Source organism: Erythrolamprus reginae, chromosome 6, assembly GCF_031021105.1.
Source record: "Erythrolamprus reginae isolate rEryReg1 chromosome 6, rEryReg1.hap1, whole genome shotgun sequence".
NCBI lineage: Eukaryota > Metazoa > Chordata > Lepidosauria > Squamata > Dipsadidae > Erythrolamprus > Erythrolamprus reginae.
This window is the reverse complement of record NC_091955.1, coordinates 69,028,917-69,051,659: the sequence shown is the minus strand read 5'-3', so window position 1 is coordinate 69,051,659 and position 22,743 is coordinate 69,028,917. Positions and strand designations below refer to the sequence as shown.

The following is a 22,743-nucleotide window of genomic DNA, read 5'->3' as shown; positions in this document are numbered from 1 at the left end:
ATGAGAGATGGCTTCACACATTCTGCTAATTGGGTTAGTCACACTACCTTGAAGATACATTTGGTTATTTCACACATCATTCTAAGCTCAAAACCAGGGTCTACAATGATAAGTTCACAAGTTGGACTATGTTAAAGTCAAATCACAATCTATTTTAGTGGTCAGACACAAATATGCTCAGAGACATCTCCCTCAACACACGCAGGCTCCCATTCCCACCTGACCTTTTGCTTTTAAAAATATGAATATAAAATAATTCCAAAACCAACTACAGTGATCCCTCGATTAGCACGGTCTCGATTAGTGCGAAACGCTACAACACAGTTTTTCAAAAAATATTAATTAAAAAATACTCCACGGTTTTTTTGCTATACCACGGTTTTTCCCACCCGATGACGTCATACGTCATCACCAAGAGTCACTTCTCTGTCTCTTTCTCTTTCTTTCCTGTCATTCTCTGCTTCAATCATTTTCTCATTTCTCTTTTTTTCTCCCCTTTTTTCTATCATTTCTCTCTCTCTTTCTTCCTCTCTCACACTCTCTTCCTCCCTCTCTCATCTCTTTCTTTCCTTCTCTCTCTTTCCTTCTCTCCCCCCCCCTCCACTTGCCCACGAGAAGAAAAAAAGCAACCTCTGCCGGGCAGCTCCCCTTGTGCCCCCGCTTTGTGCCTGCCTCTTGTCCCTCTCTTTTGGGGATTTTTTTTTCTTTTCTGTCTGAGTGCGTCTGTGTGAGCGCGAGAGAGGGAGTGCGTGTATGTGTGTGTGTGTCTGTTGCGGCTTGGGCTGGTCGGCCTCGGAGGCAGGAGAAGGCGAAGAGGTAGCAAGCGGGGAACCCGGCGGGGTGGATGGCGCCGGCGGCATGTGTGTGTGTGGTGGCTGCCTTCAGCTTGGGGTCACCGCCGGCGTGCTCGAAGGACACGCCGCCACCCGCCTTGGAGCCCTCGAAAGCCTCGTCGTCTTCTGTGCTCTGCTCGCCGCTGCTCTCCAAGCGGGGTGCAGCGGCTGGGAGCGCGCGCCTTTTCTCCCCTGCGTGGATCCTGGCTAGCCGTCGCGCCTCTCTTGAAGATGGGGAGCCTGGCGACGCGCTGTTTTCCCCCACCGAGGACAATCGGGGTAAACTCTTTTGGTTGGGAACCAACCGGCCCGGTGCTCTTTTGGCTCTCTTGGGGTTTCCCCTTTGCCTGGGCAGCAGGAAGACCCAGGGAAGGTTCCTTTGGCCGCCCAACAGCTGATCTGCTCCGCAGCACGGCAGCAGCGAGGAGCCGAAGATGGGGTTTCCCCTTTGCCTGGGCAACGGGGAAACTCCATCTTCGGCTCCTCGCTGCTTCCGCGCTGCGGAGCAGATCAGCTGTTGGGCGGCCAAAGGAACCTTCCCTGTGTCTTCCCCGCTGCCCACACACAAACTCCACCATCTGCGCATGTGCGGCCATGGAAAAAAAAGGGCGCGCATGCGCAGATGGTGTTTTTACTTCCGCACCACTATAACACGGAAAATCGATTAGCGCGGGAGGTCTTGGAACGTAACCCCCGCGCTAATCGAGGGATCACTGTAATATGAAACTCAATTTGAGAACGATTTTATATCATATCTCTCTTTATTCGTCTTTAAACCAAATAGAAATTTTCACTCACATCATAACATACTAACACAGCTATTTATTAATCCCTATATCAACTTTTATATATATTTTTACATAAGAATACATTTATTATACCTTACATATACACCCCCTATCTTCTTACTGTACCATGTCGTATCACCTAAAAACGTCTGCGTCACACGCAGATTTACACACACACACCACTATTCCTCATTATTTTCTTTTCTAAATAAATCTAAATTTTCTCTAATTACTTCAATTGAATATTAAAACATTATCTTTCCTTAATTATATTCTTATTTACTGGTCTTCTTTCTTCACAAATCACTTTCCACTAACTAATATATATATACGCATTTGAAACTAAATGTTACGAACTATAAACAGAACATAAGATATATACAGTAATGACAAGGATATCTTGTATGTACATAATTTAAGAAATAGAATATTGAGATATAAACTTTTATGTATTACTATGTAACAATTCTACCATTTTCCTAAACCATTTGATTCTGTACCTCTTCCCCCCTCCCCTTTTTTCCTGTTTATATCCCCCCTCCTTTTTATTAATTTAATAAATATATATATATTTTTAAAAGGAGATACTTGCTGCACAGCAAAATGCCAGCTTCCGTTTCCATCACTATTTCCACAAACAACTTTGACCTGGAATGTGCCCAATAAGCTATGTTAGAAAGTAAACATGATGTGCAGCTGCAGCCCAGGACTGTGGAAGGTTGTCAGTTTGTCCAAATAAAGGACAAAGATAAACAGGGATGGTAGGAATTATCCTGTAGGTAAAGTGGTTATGTACAGATTTTGACTTAAGATATGTATTTTTATGAATTTCCAGCAATCCTGCGATTTATACTATAATGCTGAAAGGATATATGGGAAGCCTGTTAAAATATGGAAGCCTTCACCTCTGAATTAAATTCTGCCCCCTCCTTTCCTAATTTACACACAAAATATCTGTCAGGGATGATAGACAGCCTTTGAGTTCCTGGGGAGACAGTGTCACAGGATAAAAGTGGCTAAAGCTGAAACCATTACAAGTTGTAATTAATGCTACCAAATTTCTTTCTTTCTTTCTTTCCTTCCTTCTTTCTTTCTTTCTTCCTTTCTTTCTTTCTCTCTTTCTTTCGTTCCTTCCTTCCTTCTTTCTTTCTTTCTTTCTCTCTTTCTTTCTTTCTCTCTTTCCTTCCTTCCTTCCTTCTTTCTTTCTCTCTCTCTCTTTCTTTCTTTCTTTCCTTCCTTCTTTCTTTCTTTCTTTCTTTCTTTCTCTCTTTCTTTCTTTCTTTCATTCCTTCCTTCTTTCTTTCTCTCTTTCTTTCTCTCTCTCTCTCCTTCCTTCCTTCTTTCTTCCTTTCTTCCTTTCATTCTTTCTTTCTTTCTTTCTTTCTTTCTTTTTGGAGTGGGCTGGGAAAGAGCATTGAAGGATGGTTTGAAGGAGCATCCTGACACTCAATAAGAAATGTATTGATAAACACATTTATCAAATGCATTGATAAATCATTACAGGGTGTATTACCTATCTGTAGAACTTAAGCAGATGCAACACTGAAGCAAGAGGGTGGGAAAAAATAGAAGGAAAACAGTTTAGGTAAGTAAAGGAAAATAACACTTTCTGTTAGTCTTTAATATCAGCTATTTTGACAAGGGAAACTGGGCAAAAGGTAATTAAGGAGGTCCCTGGTTGCTTAGCATGAATAAAAAGGGAGGGGGGAAATGCTGTTGGAATATTCATGACTGGGAGAGCCATGTAAACAAGGCTAGCCAATGAAAAAGCATAGCAACTGAATCAGCCAATGGGAGCTAGCCACATCAGTGTCTGTGCAGAGAATCAAAACTGAAAACAAAGCTTAAGGCTGGACATGGCTCAGCCATAGTTCCCTCTAAGCTGAGCAGTGAGCAATCGCTCACTTAAAAATCATCATCAACTCAGAGTTTTCCAAACCTGCCCAGAAGCCGAGAGGGAAAGAGTGAGAGGGAAGGAGAGAGAGAGGAAGAGAGGAAGAGAGAGAAACAGATAGAAAAAAAGAGAGGAAGGAGAAGAGAAAGAAAAAGAATGGGAGTAAGGAAGAGAGAAAGAAAATCAAAATCTAGTTTGAAACTAGCTCAACTATTCAAGTGGCATTTTGATATTGATAGAGTTGCCCTATTATGAGCTCACTGTTATAGACACACAGTATTTTTTAAAAAAAATTATTTAGTTATTTATTATTTCTGTGCCGCCCAGTCCCGAAGAGACTGCCGCTCAGACACTATACTTTTCTGCCCACCCCTCAAAAAAATTAGAGGGAACACTGGGCTCAGCCCAATCTGCTCTCTGTCCACTCTGCTTTCTGTTCTCTCTTACTGCTTGTCCGCTCTGCTGAAATGAAACTAACACCTGCTTATGTTTACTTGAAAAAATAATCTGCTTGTGTGTGTGTGTGTTTATAAAGAAATGAATGAATCAAGTTTAATCAGTCATCTGTGTGTGCTTCTGGAAATTGATTTTTATGCAACAAACTCTGATAAATGCACACAACTATAACATTCTAAGGTTAACTCTTTATGCATTTTATCTGAGCTTTCAGGTAGAATGCTGCTAGAGCTTTTATGTTCATAAAAAAGTGGCTAGAGCAGAGATGGGTTCCTCCCGGTTTGGATCTGTTCTCCTGAACTGGTAGTGACCCACTGGTGATGTCATGATGACATCATGGAACCTGTTTGGTTGGTGCCAGTCCATGGGCACCACCAACTTTTTTTGAATTTTTAATCTTTTTTTCAATTTTTTCAAATTTCTTCTGAGCATATGGAGAAGCCAAGTTTCTGACACTGTGCATGCACTTGCCAGCTTGTTTTTGACTCCCCCCCTGGTTCTTTTGGCACTGTGCATGCACACACCCCATGAGGCGTGCCCACTCGGTGCAGGAAGAAGCAAACCAGCAGCGAGGTTAAGTTAGAACCCACCCCTGGGTTGGAGAAATAGTAGAGTTACTTTAATGCAATTGTCAGCCTTGCACAAGGGCTCCTTGCAAAATAAATCTGTGACAAACATTGAAAGCAGAGCTGGAGATAAGCACCAACTCTCTAGTTCTGAGCAGAAAAGGTAAGGCCTTTCCCACCCTTTTAGAACACTGCAGGTCATCTAGGAAATCCAGCATGGATCTCCCTATCCAAATTATTTATAGCATTTATACTTATATAGCATTTAAGTATAAATGTCGGTTGGCGGGCCCCAGGGGAAGACCCTTCTCTGTGGTGGCCCCGGCCCTCTGGAACCAACTCCCCCCGGAGATTAGAACTGCCCCTACTCTCCTTGCCTTTCGTAAGCTACTTAAAACCCACCTTTGTCGTCAGGCATGGGGAACTGAGACATCTCCCCCGGGCATATACAATTTATGAATGGTATGTTTGTATGTATGTTTGTTTAGTAAATGGGGTTTTTAAATATTTTTAAACTATAATTTAGATTTGTTGTGAATTGTTTCATTTTGTTGTGAGCCGCCCCGAGTCTGCGGAGAGGGGCGACATACAAATCTAAATAATAAATAAATAAATAAATTTAGATTTATATACCTCTTCATAGTACTTTATTTATTTATTTATTTATTTATTTATTATTTACTTACTTACTTACTTACTTACTTACTTACTTACTTACTTACTTACTTACTTACTTACTTACTTACTTACTTGTTTTGTCAAGTACATATTGACAAAGATATGACAATGTTATATTTTATGAAACCAGGTTGCAACGCCTTGGTCTCTTCAGCCTTGAAAGACAGCATTTAAGGGGTGACTTGATCGAAGTGTATAAAATCATGCATGGGATAAAAAAGGTGGATAGAGAAAAATTATTTCCTCTATCACACAATACTAGGACAAGGGGGCACTCCCTAAAGCTCATAGGTAAGAAAGTGAGGACAAATCAAGGGAAATGTTTCTTCACCCAGAGAGTCGTTAGTTTATGGAATTCACTTCAAGAAGAGGTCGTGACAGCTTTTTAATGATTGTTTTTAATGTACTTTTAATTGGATTATTACTACTACTGTTTCTCTGTTTTTCGTACATGCTGTGAGATGCCCCGAGTCCTCGGAGAGAGGTGGCATACAAATCCAATTAAATAAATAAAAAATAAATAAATTTGTTTGTTTGTTTTGGTGTGTATATTTTTTTTCCTTTTTTTTGTATATTGCAAATATTGCAGATATACAAATGTATATACATGTTTGATTATACTTTTTAACACAATTGAATAAAAATTACTTTTTAAAAATAAATAAATAAATAAAAATAAATAAATAGCTTCAAGGCAAGATTAGACAGATTCATGGATGCCAAGTTATTGAAATGGATATCCATGTGCCGCTTCTAAGTTGGTTGAGAGAGGCAGGATTCCATTGAGTACCCTTTGTTGGGGGTCGAGGGAAAGGGAGGGTCTTGCCTTCTCTTTCTGCTCAAGATCCCCATATACAATTGGCGGGCCACTGTGTGACACAGAATGCTGGACTTGATGGGCTTTGGCCTGATTCAGCATGGCTGTTCTTATGTTCTTAACCACTACTCCTAGTTGTATCTTTTATGACATTGAAAACTGCTGAGAGTTTTATTTGCATAAATACATACAGAAACAAAAATGAGTGTTACAAAGCAAGAGGGCTGAAAAAAGAAGAGGAATACTGTACTTGATACTAGTAAAAGAGAAACATTAGGACAGGGGACGGAAGTCATGCTGGTGTACTTATGCACGCCCCATACTGACCTCTTAGGAATCGGAAGAGGTCAATACTGGATAGTCTAAGGGTAAAGTTTTGGGGATTAGGAATCAGCATCTTGCCCCCAACAATCTGGGTCCTCATTTTACCCACCTCGGAAGGATGGAAGGCTGAATCAACCTTGAGCCAGTGGTGAGATTTGAACTGCTGAACTACAGCTAGCAGTTAGGTGAAGTAGCCTGCAGTGCTGCACTCTAACCACTGTGCGATCCTGGCTCAGTAATTTCTGTATGCAAAGCAGCAAGGGAGATGAGCGTTCTGCAGAAATGCCCACACATGGAGTGTATGTGAGAGGTTCTACTCAGTTGTGAAATGACCACAGGCTTGTGCAAGCACCTCGATTGTCAGTGTGCAATCATTTTCCCTGGGCTTTTCATGCTGCCATTCAGTCTAAAGACAATGAGAGAAATAACACTTCCATTCTCTATTACAATGTTTCCCAACCTTGGCAACTTGAAGATATCTGGACTTCAAATATCTTCAAGTTGCCAAGGTTGGGAAACACTGCTCTATTATGATTAAGGGGGAGTTCTTTCCCTACAAAATTATTGGAGAATTGTTTCTTCCTCTGAAGACATTCTGAAAAAAAAGATCCCTCCATTTACTTTGGTGATAAATCTGGTGCACGATTTTGTGAGCTTATTGGTGTCCATCTCTAGTTTGCACAAGGAGGTTAATATCTGAAATATAAAAGTTTTCAGCTGCTCTTTAGGTAAAAAGAAAGTATCTTTACACTTCACAAGTGATAAAGATCTTATCACCTCTTCCTGAATGAAAAGACACCTCCACGATCAATGTAGCCCTCTAACCAATTTACTGATCCACAATCCATCCTTGAGTTTCTCAAATTTTCTTGTCTTTCGAAACTTTTCTACTTATTTTTTGAATCAATACAAACAAATTGAAAAGGCCTAGACCCTAGATCTAAATCCAGCTCTCTTCATCTTCAGACAGTACTAATAGAAAGCAACAATGCTATGCATTTGATGTCACCATACAGGGAGCCATACAAGGAAATTCAAAGAATTGGAAATAATGATGCCTTTTAAAAGAAGGGAAACCTGTAGGGCTTTGTCACTTATTCCAATGGCTCAAAAGGGCCAAAATGTTCAAACAATCAAACTAGCAGATAAATATAAAATACGTAGATGATTTTTCTACTGTCTTCTACTGTCTTCAATGGGATATTCAGTTGAATCAGGTTCCTATGTACACCTTTTAGCATGTGCAATCTATCATCCAGTAACAATTATTTGGGTTTAAAAATAATTTTTCAATGTTTGTTTTAGAGAATACATGTTTTTACAAGATTAATTGATCTTGAAGATTACTTCTTTGTCATTGGAAATACAGTAGGTATATTGATATGTGATCCCAACCTACATAATAGATAATGTCTAGTATTTGAAGTTCACATTGTAGGAACATAGGAAATCCTGAAGAACTGTGACTTCTTCCAAATAGTTTGTGCCTAATTATGTTAGGCATCATAAGGAAAGAAAGATGAAACAATTAAGAATTAAAAAGAATAGATTAGGGAAAATTATAACACTGAGTTCGATAGTGGAAGATATTTTGAATTAGGGATAATATATAGATTAGGGAAATATATAGATTAGGGAAGATTAATAGTTTGTGCCTACAGGGCTTCATTGTCCTCACTCCATCCCCAATATCAATCTGAATTTCAAAATTGGAAGTTGCTTTCTTGCAAATATTAAGGGAAGATATATGGTTAGTACCTACCCAATAAAATTAAAGATTCTGGATCAATTTTGTATTCATTCTGATAAGACAGGTAACCTGTTCTGTTGAAGCTGGTAAGAAGCTCCTTATAGAGTGTATCTTTTACTTCTTCCACTGTCACCTCCACATGCTGATGTTTTGGGACTTGAAGGGCGATCCAGAAGAAGCACGTCAAAGAACCTTCTCTATTAGAAAAAATAATGTTCACACTTACCACCTTTTTTCTAATTTTCTAAAAACATCATTAAATTATGATAACTAAATTAAGAAGCTTGAACATTTCCATTCGTCACAAGAGATGACTCAATCCAATTATCCAATTCCATAATCAAAATGCTGTATATCCAAAACTTGTTTAATGTTTCTATTGCAACATCTAAGGCAGATATAGGCAGGTGTCAGACTAGTAAGACCCATGAGATTTTTTTTTGGGGGGGGGGGGTGGAAGTAATTGCTAGAAAATTCACCATTAAAAGGCCAGATGCAAAACTATAATTCAGATGAGATAGAAGAGATTTCTTTGGGTGGAAATAATACTCTCCTGCATCCCACAAAGCACAAACCAGAATAACTTATATATACAAGTTTAAGTTCGCAAATATCCTACTATTAAGGAGCAGTAAGTCTGTATAAACTCGAAAACCAGGTTGCATAAACGCACACCAGGGCATCCATAAGACAGTTAGATCAGTGGTAAAATCCAAATTATTTTACTACCGGTTCTGTGGGCATGGCTTGGTGGGTATGATGTGGCTTGGTGGGCATGGCAGGGGAAGGATACTGCAAAATCCCCATTCCCATCCCACTCTGGGGCCAGCCAGAGGTGGCATTTGCTGGTTGTTCAAGCTACTCAAATTGTCTGCTACTACCGGTTCTCCAAGTTACTCAAAATTTCTGCTACCAGTTTTTCAGAACCCGTCAGAACCTGCTGGATTTCACCCCTGAGTTAGATCAGGTTCTACTTCTGACCATCCATGTTCTGTGATTTCTCAAAAAACTAATAATGTTTCACTCACCCAAAGGCATAGACAGCACTGGAGTTGTAGAAAGAGGCCAGGTTATATTACTGATTAATAAATTAATTTCAATACCGACACTTAAAATAAATAAACAAATAAATTGACAAATAAATAAACAAAATAAAATAAAATAATAAAATTAGATTCTGACAACATTACTCTTTTTACTTGTTTCTTAAACTCAATTAAACAACTGTTCACACGATAACAATATAATCCAACTAATTACCTTATTCTATACTAACTGAATCCCAGCTTTTCTCTTTTCCAATACTTACATAAATATATTTTCTTTTCTTTTTTATTATTTTTATTACTGATATATTACTGACACACCCATTAACATATTATTACACCATGTCATATCTCCTGATAATGTCTGTCACCTAGGCAGATCTTCCCTTTCTCCCTTCCTTATTATTTTACAAATACTTTATAAAATCGTAAACCCATCTTCCTAACTACCTGTCTATAAATATCTTTCTTACTATCCTTATCACTACTTACTACTACCTTTTAAATAATAAGATAAGATAGAAAAATGAAGTATTTATAGTAATAAGATATAAATGTGTACATTGAATTTTTGTTACAAAGTAAGATATATACGTCAAAATACAATATCCTATCCCTTAATAATTATTCCTATCCCTTTTTAAATTTATGTACCCCATTTTCCCTTCCCCCATTTACCTTTTGTTAACCAATAAACTTTATTAAAAAAAACAAAACAAATTGCTACTACCGGTTCTCCAAATTACTCAAATTATTTCTGCTACCAGTTTTTCAGAACCGGTCAGAACCTGCTGGATTTCACCCCTGAGTTAGATCAGCTTCTACTTCTGACCATCCATGTTCTGTGATTTCTCAAAAAACTAATAATGTTTCACTCACCCAAAGGCATAGACAGCACTGGAGTTGTAGAAAGAGGCCAGGTTAGTGGCACGAATTAGGTCCTTTAACTGTAAAGCAGATTGTTAAATCATGTCAAGCTGATGTTCCTCTTCACAATACATGTCAGCTCTTATATTTAGTGCATGAAACCAAATCATCTAGCTTTAATGAAGATCTCTCTATATACATATATTTAAATGATCCCTGTTCCAATTATTTTTATCCACAACCAGGTACATTAGCAATATCTGTGTAGATGAAAATGATAATAGGAAAGAAAATATGGACATATTTAATTTTGCATATTATACTGCTGAAAAACTACTGGGGCAGATCCAGTAAAAGGGGAAAAAAGCATTTTGGGGTTTATCTCATTTATTAAACTATCTAGTGGAGTATGCTATTTTACTCATGAAATCCCACCATCTTCTGTATCTTTGATCTCTCTGTCCAGAAAGCTCTGGATTCCATTCTCCCGTGATCCTGGGAATACTGCCGATTGATGATCCTTAAGCTGCCAGAGTAGAAATGCAGATGAGCAGAATCCAGATACTGCGGTCTGTAATCTGCCACAAAGAGATAACGGATGCTAATTATTTCTAGGTTGATGGAAGATTATAGACATTGTCCTTAGATTAGTGTTTCCCAATCTTGGCAACTTGAAGATATTTGGACTTCAACTCCCAGTATTCCCCAGCCAGCGTTCGCATATTTTCGGAAGAAGGGGAAGGGCACCTGTTGGCATGGATGTCAAGAGAGAGGAGTTTTTATGGGAGTGTTCAGTAGCACAGAAATTTTGGAAAGAAGTGCAAGATGAAATGAACAGGATGTTAAATATTAACTGGACAATCACAAAAGAAATGGCAGCACTAGTAAAAAAGGGAGATTTAAGAGAATTTAAAGAAATAAAAGTAGCAGCATTGGAAAGTGCTCAAGCAGTAATTGTATTGGGTTGGAAAGAAACAGCAAAATGGAAGATGCAAAATTAGTATCAGTACATGGTGGACCACATTCACTTTGAAATTATGGAGGTAAGGATGAATATGTACAATGAAAATAAAGTGAAGAAACTGATGGAACAATGGGATATGGTGAGCGGTTATATGACAAGTAGAATTTGTGATCTAGCCATAAAGAATAAATTAGAATCACTCTTTGATATGTAAATAAAATGCAGATCCTAGCTTAGAAGAATGTTAAAGATGTTTGTACAGACCCTCCAATTGTGGTGGGGTATGTATGTTGTTAGGTGGTGGGTGCACCTTCACAGGGCACTGTTTTATGTTGTATGATGTGCAGTCTCTGTGTGTAACATTTAATAAAACCAATAAAAATATATATATTTAAAAAAAAGTTGCCAAGGTTGGGAAACACTGCCTTAGATCATAGGCCTAAAGTAACTACAAATTTAGACAGAAATCTTGTTGTTTATAATGTAATAGTTCCTTGCCCGAAGTAGTACCTGTCAATTTTATAATTCAGTTCAATTCAATTCAATTTATTAGATTTGTATGCCACCCTTCTCCGAAGACTTGGGGCGGCTCAGAGAATAAATATAAAACAAGCATATAGAACAAATCTAATATATTAAAAAGTACAACTAAACCCCCTATGTAAAATGCAAGATCAACGGTATTGGACATAAATGGAAAATAAGATCTACACACCCATCCACATCAGTTTAATCTCATTATGGCAAAATAATATTTGTACCTTTATGTAATCCACACCTTAGTCATAGTAAGGTCAAACTTGCATTGTCACATCGTCGTCATGTGACACATTATGACTTTCCCCCCTTTTGCTAAACTGTGCATGGCCAGCACATGATGAATCTGGCCATAGGTGAACCAAATAATCACTGGACATGGCCATGAGGCAGGTTACATGCAGCTAAGCTGATTCCTCTCCCTGTAATGCTTTCCCTGAGCACTTTCTCCCCTTGACCCACAATACTGGATTCAGGAATACAAAGAATGATGTATTGCATTTGTTACCTAAGAAATACCAAGTTATTGCTCCAGTTCCGCCCAACATCACCAAGACTATTAAAACTGGGATGTAGCATTGGTAGGTAATCACTTTATTCTTCTGTCTGTTTTGTGGTGATAATTCGACTGGATCCTCCTCCTGTTCTTCTCCCTCTGTCATGGTTACCTTACCAAACAGCAAAGCAAGAATTAGGATCCCACAATTTATATTTAACCTTTCCAAATATGTTAGATTCCCACCTAAATACTTCTGGGGCAGTTACGGTACTGAATTCCTACATGGAATTCAATAGTAGCTCAGCTGATAAGGGGAACAGAGTTCACAAAAAAGCTCACTACATTAGGACAATGTCCAGAAAGGAAATATTCCTAATCAAAGTGACTGCATAAATTTAACCATAAATGCAAGTAATACTTGACTTACAGCAGTTCATTTAGTGACCATTCAAAGTTACACTGGCACTGAAAAAAATTGACTTACGACTGTTTTCACACTTATGACCATTGCAGCATGTCTCTGGTCTCACGATCAACATTCAGATTCTTGGCAACTGCCTCATATTTATGACGGTTGCAGTGTCCTAGGGCAGGGGGTAGGCAAAATTGGCTCTTCTATGACTTGTGGACTTCAACTCCCAGAATTCCTGAGCCTATCATGCTAGTTCAGGAATTCTGGGAGTGGAACTCCACATGTCATAGAAGAGGCAGCTTTGCCTACCCCTGTCCAAGGGTTATATTATAAACAAAGTCGACGGGGAAGCCAGATTCACTTAACAACCATGTGACTAACTTAATACTTGCAATGATTCACTTCATAACTGTGTGGCAAGAAAGGGTTTTAAAATGGGGGTAAAACTTACTTAACAAATGTCTCACCTAGCAACAGAAAGTTTGGATTCAATTGTGATCGTTAGCCGAGGACTACTCGTATATATCAGGGGATGCACGTCTGACAATGCTTAGACTTGACCCGAAATAAATTAAACAAATTTATGCCTTCCTTTGTTTTCCTGTGTGTGTGTGTGTGTGTGTGTATGTATGTATGTGTGTGTGTGTGTGTGAAAGAAGAGAAAGAGATTAAGTTGTCTTCTTGAAATATTTATTAAGTGCCCTCCCTGTGTGCCTTTTCCTGTCACAGAAAATTTAATATTACATTGTGAAAATGACAACTGAACCAACATGTGAAGAGTATAAAATCAGTCCAAGTCTTCTAAATGTGCTACATCTCAAAGGCTACAGCTTCCAGAATTCCCAATCAATACAGCCAAAGCTGCAAACTGTAATCTCCACATGTGGAGGGCATCAATTTTATTTTTATTTATTTATTTATTCATTTGTCCAATACACAATACATATGGAAGAGAATAGACATGAAGTAATATATATAAAGATAATATGTAAAAATAGAGGAGAAGATATATGAAAGGAAGAATATATATATATGATATATGAGATAAAGGAAAGACAATTGGACAGGGGACGAAAGGCACACTAGTGCACTTATGTACGCCCCTTACTGACCTCTTAGGAACCTGTTTGAGAAAACTTTGAGAAAACTTCTTGAGATGAGTTTTCAAAAGCAGTAAGAGCACTATTCTGAGCAATCAACACTGATCTTGGGATAAGTTACTGCAGAGGTGGGTTCCTCCCAGTTTGGACCGGTTCTATAGAACCGGTAGTAACTTGGTGGTCTGGGTTGCTGGAACAGCAGCGACCCAGGCCTGCTGGTTCTTGCGGTGGCACCATAGGTGGCATCATCTTGGTTTTTTGCTTCTACGCATGCACAGAAGCTTTTTTTAATAGTACTGTAAATGCACAGAGGGTCATTTTCGGGAAGTGACATGCGTGTGTAAAATGTGCACTTTTGTTGCGATGCAAACTGGTGGGGAAGGTAAATAGAACCCACCCCTGAGTTACTGCCCCATGGTTTGATCAGTATTGCTTATATTTAATCCTGTTCCGGTTAAGAGCGGCATACCCCAAGGCAGCGTACTCTTCACACTCTATATAAATGACCTTTGCGATCACATTACAACTGCGTTCTCTTTGCCAATGATGTCAAACTTTTCCACACCACCAATAACACAGCTACTCTCTAAAAAGACCTTGACTTTGTGTCTGAATGGTCAAACATCTGGCAACTCCAAATCTCAACCAAAAAAAGCTCTGTCCTGCACATTGGCAAAAAGAATCAGCACACCAAATACAATACCTTGCAGACAATCCTCACTCCGTTAAAGACCTTGGAATACTCTTATCAAATGACCTAAGTGCCAAAGCCCACTGCAACAAAATCACCAAAAAGGCTTCAAGAGTTGTTAACCTAATCCTACGTTGCTTCTGCTCCGGTAATCTCACACTACTAACCAGAACATGCAAAACTTTTGCAAGACCAATCCTTGAATACAGGTCATCTGTCTGGAACCCGCACCACATTTTGGACATAAACACCCTAGAAAATGTCCAGAGATACTTTACAAAAAGAACCCTCCACTCGTAACAGAATACCCTACACAACTAGACTTACAACTTTAGGTTTAGAAAGCTTAGAACTAAATTGTCTTAAACACGACCTAAGCATAGCCCATAAAATCATCTGCTACAATGTTCTTCCTGTCAACAACTACTTCAGCTTCAATCACAACAATACAACAGCACACAACAGATACAAACTTAAAATAAACTGCTCTAAACATGACTGCAGGAAATATGACTTTGATGCATGGAACTCACTACCAGACTCTGTAGTATCCTCACCTAATCCCCCAAACCTTACTCTTAGATTATCCACTGTTGACCTCACCCGATTCCTAAGAGGTCAGTAAGGGGCGTGCATAAGTGCACCAGAGTGCCTTCCGTCCCCTGTCCTAATGTTTCTCTTTTACTAGTAGCATGTATATAAATATTATATCTTTGTATACCACCAATATATACTTGACAAAACAAACAAACAAACAAACAAAATAAATTATAGAAGTATAACTGAGCTTCAAGCTTTTCATTTGTCCAGGTTTCTTTTTCATTTTTGCTTTCCACAACAAAATTTAAAATGTCAGGCTAAGCAAAGACATTCTCATGATCCAAAAATGGAAGTCACAGAGTTTCCCGACCATATCACCTCCAAAATTAAGGCAGGAAAAGTCTGCTGGCCACTATCTCCTCATATAGGGATGCCCAAGCATATACTATACTATAATCCATCCATTATACCCTGCCAAAAACTAGTTTGGAAGAGATCTCCACTGACATCTCAGCTGCCAATCAGAAAGGCCAATACTAGCCTAGATAAACCAATACTCTGGCTCAATATTAGGCAGCTCCTCATGTTCTATATTATTAATGTTGCAGTTGTTTATTTAGGAGTTTTCCTCATCGGTTCCCTTCAAAAATTTAATGTATCTCAGCCTTCTTCCCCTCAGCAATATTGGGGGCCTCTTCCTTCCCTTGACACAGGTTTTATTAAATAAGACAGTGATTATCTGGAGAGAAAAGCTGGCATCCTGAGGTCCGTGAGCCCCGCACATTCTCCCGGTAACTTCCCTAAACTGCCTTGTCCTCACTTACACAATTTACTTCCCACCTTTATAACCTTTGCAGTCCGGGCTTATAGACCAATAGTTTGCTTTTCCAATTAATGCACAGTAATGCACAAAAATGTATTTTCTTTCTGATAGAATTATAACAAAGTGTGTAACAGAAAATAATTTGGGCTTTCCATAATTGCTAATTCCTAACACACAACTAACAGTTAATCTTTTCCTTCCTTCCTTCCTTCCTTCCTTCCTTCCTTCCTTCCTTCCTTCCTTCCTTCCCTTTCTCAGCTGTAACACATCAATACCCACTCATATCCACACCCACACACAACTTTCCCTCCCCACTGGTATAAACCTAAAATTACGCTCTTACCTTATTTGAAGCCTTCTGTGGTATTGTTCACCTGACACAGGCTCATCCAAAATGAGGCACACACAAAGGCATGTGTAAACACCGATGAGATTTAATATTTACTCAGACCCAAGGTCTTCTCTGAGATGAGTTGTCCAATCCTCTGTTCTGCTTTCTTGGCCTTTGCCCTGTGCTCCATGGAAAGCAGAGCTTGTCCTGGGAATTGTCTATCACATGGCTGCCCAGTCAAAAGTTCTGAGTCACCTAACAGCTATGCTGGTCTAACAGGTTTGTCGAAGACAACAGCAGGGTTTTTGCATCTCCAGGGGGGCTTTAACAAAGCATCACCATACCTGTTTGATATAGTTAATTCCTGGGAAAACTATAGTAATTTTCAGTACTGAGTGACTTGATACCTCTCCAAACAGCTGAACAGAGGACTAGAAAAACTAATAGCCCACAAGAGTTCAAAAGTAGTTAGTGGAAGGTTAAATGGATACTGCAACTTAGAGGATAATGCTGTACTTGCTCCTACCTATCTCTCCCTCTGGACCATGCTCTAGAAGTTGTTACCTAGTCGCCCAGCAACTGTTCCCTGTCTTAGTTACACCCCTTGGCTTCCAGCATTGGTGGAAAATAGTAAGTAAGGCCAAAGTTCTTGATTTTAAGGAAATGTGGAGTTGACTGAAATCAAACACATGCTGTGAACTTCAAAGAAAATAGATTTTAACAAACTCAGAGAAATGCTAAGTAAAATTCTAAAGCTGGAAGCATTGATGGGGAAGTGAGCTTAAAGGTGGTTGAGAGATTCTAAACGAAAGAAATACTCAAAGCATGATTCCATTGAGGGGAAAACTCTCAAAGACAGCACAACAGAAACCAGTGTTTCTGCACAAAAAGCTTGGTGAAGTTTCAAAGAATGAGGAGGACACAGCTAGGAAGTTGAAAAAGGGAGAGATCACTAAGTAAGAGAGTCTGCAGAGAAAAGAGAATGTGTCCTAAGCTCTTCAGTGTGAAATGTTTTTTAAACCCTTTGTAAAACTCTCACTCAAAGTGTAAGGTGTATTTTTGACAAATTTGACGAATTTCCATGAAGAAGAGGAAAGATATTACGAGAAGAGCCGGGGTGGCGCAGCAGGTAGAGTGCTGTACTGCAGGCCACTGAAGCTGACTGTAGATCTGAAGGTCAGCGGTTCAAATCTCATCACCGGTTCAAGGTTGACTCAGCTTTCCATCCTTCGAAGGTGGGTAAAATGAGGACCCGGATTGTGGGGGCAATATGCAGGCTCTGTTCAAAAGTGCTATTGCTAACATGTTGTAAGCCGCCCTGAGTCTAAAGAGAAGGGCGGCATAAAAATTGAATAAATAAATAAAATAAATAAATAAATATTTGGACTTTTAAAACTCACCCTTTGCATTAAACAGTCATTCTATAATGTTTCTCAGCTGGAACTACATGTGATATCCTACCAGTTTCTTTAATAGAGTACAGTAGATCTGTAGAATAATTTTATGAATTTTTAATGGATTTAATAGATTTAAGCCCCCCTTGAAAATGCTGAAGTAGTGAATCCGCGAAAGATGAACCGCAAAGTAGCTAGGGATTACTGTATTATGAAGATTGTGATTTTGTAAGTTGGCCTAAGTAGCAGCCAGCCACCAATATAAGCCAACAATTGATTCCTTCCCTTTCTCTTTTCTCTCCTTCCCCCTTCCATTTCCTTTCCTCTTACTTTAAGATTGAAAACAAACATGCATTTTTCTTCAGATAATATAATAATTAATAATAATAATTTATTAGATTTGTATGCGGCCCCTCTCCGAAGACTCGGGGTGACTCACAACAATAATAAAAACAACGTTACAGTGAAACAAATCTAATATTAAAAGAGAAAAAGACATATAAAACCCCATCATTTAAAACCAAACAACACATACATACCAAACATAAAATATAAAAGCCTGGGGAAGGTGTCTCAGTTCCCCCATGCCTGGCGATATAGGTGGGTCTTGAGTAATTTATGAAAGACAAGGAGGGTTGGGGCAGTTCTGCTCTCCAGGTGGAGTTGATTCCAGAGGGCTGGGGCCACCACAGAGAAGGCTCTTCCCCTGGGGCCCGCCAAACGACATTGTTTAGTCGACGGGACCCAGAGAAGGCTAACTCTGTGGGACCTTATCGGTCACTGGGATTCGTGCGGTAGCAGGCAGTTCCGGAGGTACTCTGGTCCAATGCCATGTAGGGCTTTAAAGGTCATAACCAACACTTTGAATCATGACCAGAAACTGATCAGCAGCCAGTGCAGGCCACGGAGTGTTGTAGAAATGTGGGCAAATCTGGGAAGCCCCACGATGGCTCTCGCGGCCGAATTCTGCACGATCTGAAGTTTCCAAACACTTTTCAAAGGTAGCCCCGTGTAGAGAGCAAAACTAACACTGATTCCACATTGTTCTTAAACATTATCTTGGGATCATCTGAAATGTCTGATGACTGATCATTTTAAGCTGTTACCAGAAGGGCAACACAAATCCTTTCAGTAGTAACTGAATTCCATACATGCCTTACTAAAGGCTAAAACAGTGAGGTAAATTACCATTCAGGATGACCGCAGGATCTGATGCTTATCTTATAAGACTTAAAGTCAAGTCAAAATCTGATGCATATCTTAAAGTCAAGTCAGATATGCAGCTTTGAGATTATCTTTGACTCGTTTGAAAATTGTGTTAGGATCTTTATTACGGTACTTTTTTCCTCAGAGAAATCCAAGTTTCCCATTTCTAAGCCTGCCCTGAGGAGAAATTTCAAAAGCAATTATATTATTAAAAAAAAAAGAGGTAAAGGCTTCTGTATCCAATTGTATCTGCCAAGTGGCTCTGTTTAAAAGGGCTTATGCCATGGTAGATAAGGAAGGGCATGAAGACCTGTCAACAGACACCTTCGCCAAACATTCCACCAATAAAATCACTTACGTTACTTGGGTTCGGATGCCACCTGGACAGATTTTGTGTGATGTCTTGCAAAGTCATGTCGATTTTACTTGCAGTCATGAACTTTGAAACAGTAAAACTCAATAAAATGCAGAATCCATGGTCTGGATCTTGTACCACCTGGATCTGACTACGTCGCCTTAAACACGATCTAAGTAGAGCCCATAAAATTATATGCTACAACGTCCTTCCTGTCAACGACTACTTCAGCTTCAACCACAACAACACATGAGCACACAACAGATACAAACTTAAAGTGAACCGCTTCAAACTCGACTGTAAGAAATACGACATTAGTAATCGAGTAGTTGATGCATGGAACTCATTACCAGACTCTGTAGTATCATCTCCTAACCCCCAAAACTTTACCCTTAGATTATCCACTGTTGTCCTCTCCCGATTCCTAAGAAGTCAGTAAGGGGCGTGCATAAGTACATCAGCATGCCTCCGTCTCCTGTCCTAATGTTTCTTTTTCTTTTTTTACTAGTATCATGTATATTTTGTAGAATGCATCAGATGGGAATGTGTTTATTGAGTGTGAAAGTTAATAGGAAGAACAATTACAACAATCCAGAGAGCTTGCTGTGATTAGAAAAACAGGAAACCATGAAATATCAAGTCATTTCAATGCTGCAACGTCTGTATTGTTGCAATTGGCAAGCAGTTTTCACTATGGTGCTTTTAATGTTAGTCAATTGTTTTTTCACAGATTCTTTGTTCTGAGAAAAGCAGAAAAGATATATAAACAAGTTGTTGATTGACATAATGTGATAAAGGGAAGAAGCCCCCCTTCCCCTTCATCCACATAGTATCGTAGCCTTTTTTGTAAACGGGGAGGGACAGGAATTAGTGATTATATCCCAATAAAGGATTCCTCCAGTTTTAATTAAGAAACTTTACCAGGATCTTGGATCAACTATACACCGAGTGGTGTATTGTGGACTTCACTCTAAAACAAATGTTTGGAGGCAGAACAAAGGCTTCTGCGGCGGCCCTGACTCTCTGGAACCAGCTCCCCCCAGAGATTAGAACTGCCCCTACCCTCCTTGCCTTTCGTAAACTCCTTAAAACCCACCTTTGTCGTCAGGCATCGGGGAACTGAAATATCTCCCCTGGGCCTATACAATTTGTATATGGTATGCTTGTGTGTATGTCTGTTTAATAATGGGGTTTTAACATTTTAAATTGTAAATTTATTAGATTTCTTATAAACTGTTTTTTATTGTGTTGTGAGCCGCCCCGACTCTACAGAGAGGGGCGCCATACAAATCTAACAAACATAAACATTTGAATCTTTTTCCATTGGCATAAAATTAAACTTAACTATACTCTAGCTTAATACTCATAATTTTCCCTTTAGATACATTCAAAATACAGTGGTGCCTCTACTTACAAACTTAATTCGTTATGTGACCAGGTTCTGAAGTAGAAAGGTTTGTAAGAAGAAGCAATTTTCCCATAGGAATCAATGTAAAAGCAAATAATGTGTGTGACTGAGGAAACCACAGGGAGGGTGGAGGCCCTGTTTCCTCCCAGGAGATTCCTAGAGAGGCCCCATGGAGGCTTCTCCCCACCTTTTCTGGCCCTGTTTCCTCCCAGGAGATTCCTAGAGAGGCCCCACAGAGGTTTCTCCCTGCCTTTTCGGGTTACAGTTTCGTAGGCTCGGTTGATTAGTGGAAAATGGTTCTTGAGAAGAGGCAAAAAAAAAATCTTGAACACCTGGTTCTTATCTAGAAAAGTTCGTAAGTAGAGGCGTTTGTAGGTATCAATTAGGCCAAAGTTTCTTAAAGAGATAGCCAGGACTTTGGGGGAGGCACATGAAATCTTGAAAACTTCTGATTGTGCACTGTTGATATAGGCAGGAAGATTAAGCAAATGAGCTTGATTCATCATGAACTAGAAGAAAGCACACAATGGAAAGTATGCTAATGATGTGTTACAATTTATTCTCTTTCATTGTGTTATTATTAAAAGTACTGCCACACTGCATGACTATGGCAGTTCTATTGTTGCTTCAAAGACTGGAGGAAGTCTGACAAATGTTGACTGAACATGTATTTGAAATTGGTTTTGGTTTTAGGCACAGGTGCACATCTTTCTTTTTAAAATGAGCTGATCCACCCAACTTCCTAGCTAATGACTTGATGTTTTCTTCAAACAAAGGATACAATGAAGATAATTATCAGATTTGTCACATGGGAACTGGGTGATGTTGCTCCACAAGATTTTATTGTTAATCAAACGAAGGATGGATCATTTGTCTGATCAAACAAAGATTATTTGTTCAATATCCCAACAGCAAATACTTTTTTTTTTAAAGACAAAACTGTGAAACATTTTCCTCTATTCACTTCACAAAGAATAAAAAAGAATATTTAATATGTTTATGAACATTAAAAATATATAATTAAAGACCCAACTTTTCTCATGCAAAAAACTCAAGTTAGCAAATGGCATAAAATGCAAAATAATTAGTGATGGGCGAACTGAACCCGCACAATTCGGGTCCATACCAAATTTTGCGGTGTTCGGTATGCCGAACACGAACACGAAATTTTGGCAAAGTTTGGGCAAAGTTCGGGGTCGTGTTCGGTGTTTGGAGCTTTGACGTCACCGGCAGGTTGCTAAGGACGCCAAGGTGATCACTTCCTGGATTCCATGGAATCCAGGAAGTGATCACCTTGGCATCCTTAGCAACCTGCTGGTGACATCAAAGCTCCGCCCCCGGAATCTCTTCGTGGGAGGGATTCCTCGTTCGGGTTCAAGTTCGGGTTTGGTTTGGGTTCGGGCAAATTTTGCATAAAGTTCATCCGAACTTGCCAAACCCAAACACCGTTGGGTTCGCCCATCACTAAAAATAATCAAAATAGTATTAATAATACATTTTTGATATAGTCCTGCATAAAAATAATTCAGGTCATTTTTGTCTCTTTTGCCTCATCACTTCATTACAATGGTGCATTTAATCTTTTTAATTTTGGAGAACAGATTCATCCTGTAAATAAAGCTTGACTTTTACAAGAGGGAAAAATGGGAAAGGCAGCCAAAGTAATATCTGGATATTACTATGATAAATATGAATTAGGTAATATTTCCAAATAATTATGGTTAGCCATGGGATGAAATTAAGACAGAAATATTAAGCTGGAAGAAAGTAAAACAGTGTTGGGGAGAATATTTATGATAAAAATAAATCTTTTGTCAACAATGTTTTTGTTTCAGATAATACCTGTTTTGATAACTGATGTACCACTTTAAACAATGTCAAAAAAATATATCTCAATTTATAGAGGAATGAGAAAAACACAAGTTAAATACAAAGTGTTAAAAAAACCATAGAAAAAAGGAAGATTGCGTTTACCAGATTTGAAATTGTGTTTTGGTGCTTGTTGTTTGGGCCTGGATAAAATAATGGATGTTGCTAAGAAACTGGACTTTTAGAGTTAGAAGGTCACAATATTAGATTCAGATGGCATGGATATTTAGGGTACAATAAAATGAAAGTTAATGTGGATTTCAGAAATCAATTTGACATACCGTAGTGAAAATATGGAATAAATATAAACTCCCCAACACTATTATAGATTTCAGCTCAAGAGAAAATGGAGTAATTGGTGAACTTTCCATGAACTTTTTTTTAATGAACTCTTTATTAAGTTTTAGCAAAACATATCAAAACCCAGAAAAAAATATATGTTTGGACTCAAGCCAAGATGCTGCTCCTAAGGGAGTCCAGACAATAAAGCAGCTTATTGTATGAAACAGGATAAAGCAGTTTAGCAAAACGGTGCCTCCACATGCAGCCTTGTGACCCTATATTATGTTCCATGATTTTGACAGCTGAGCCAATG

At 38.9% G+C, this 22,743-nt stretch overlaps 2 protein-coding genes across 3 annotated transcripts in view; one reads left to right on the top strand and one right to left on the bottom strand.

Moving 5' to 3' along the window:
- Positions 1–16,013, bottom strand: part of TMPRSS6 (transmembrane serine protease 6) — a 56,334-nt gene extending 40,321 nt beyond the window's left edge. Inside the window, exons 1-5 of one of the 2 annotated variants that reach the window (XM_070756183.1) lie at positions 15,929–16,013; positions 12,029–12,188; positions 10,455–10,597; positions 10,032–10,099; positions 8,119–8,303 (exon numbers count right to left, since the gene is read on the bottom strand). In XM_070756183.1, coding sequence (XP_070612284.1) covers positions 8,119–8,303; positions 10,032–10,099; positions 10,455–10,597; positions 12,029–12,182 — 550 coding nt within the window. In that variant the 5' untranslated portion in view covers positions 12,183–12,188; positions 15,929–16,013. Of the gene's footprint in view, positions 1–8,118; positions 8,304–9,134; positions 9,174–10,031; positions 10,100–10,454; positions 10,598–12,028; positions 12,189–15,928 lie in introns of those variants that run through there. The other variant, XM_070756184.1, reaches the window with a different exon arrangement.
- The window catches only part of KCTD17 (potassium channel tetramerization domain containing 17), a 227,519-nt gene that overhangs the window by 93,713 nt on the left and 111,063 nt on the right, over positions 1–22,743 (top strand). The gene's annotated exons all lie outside the window — the stretch shown is intronic.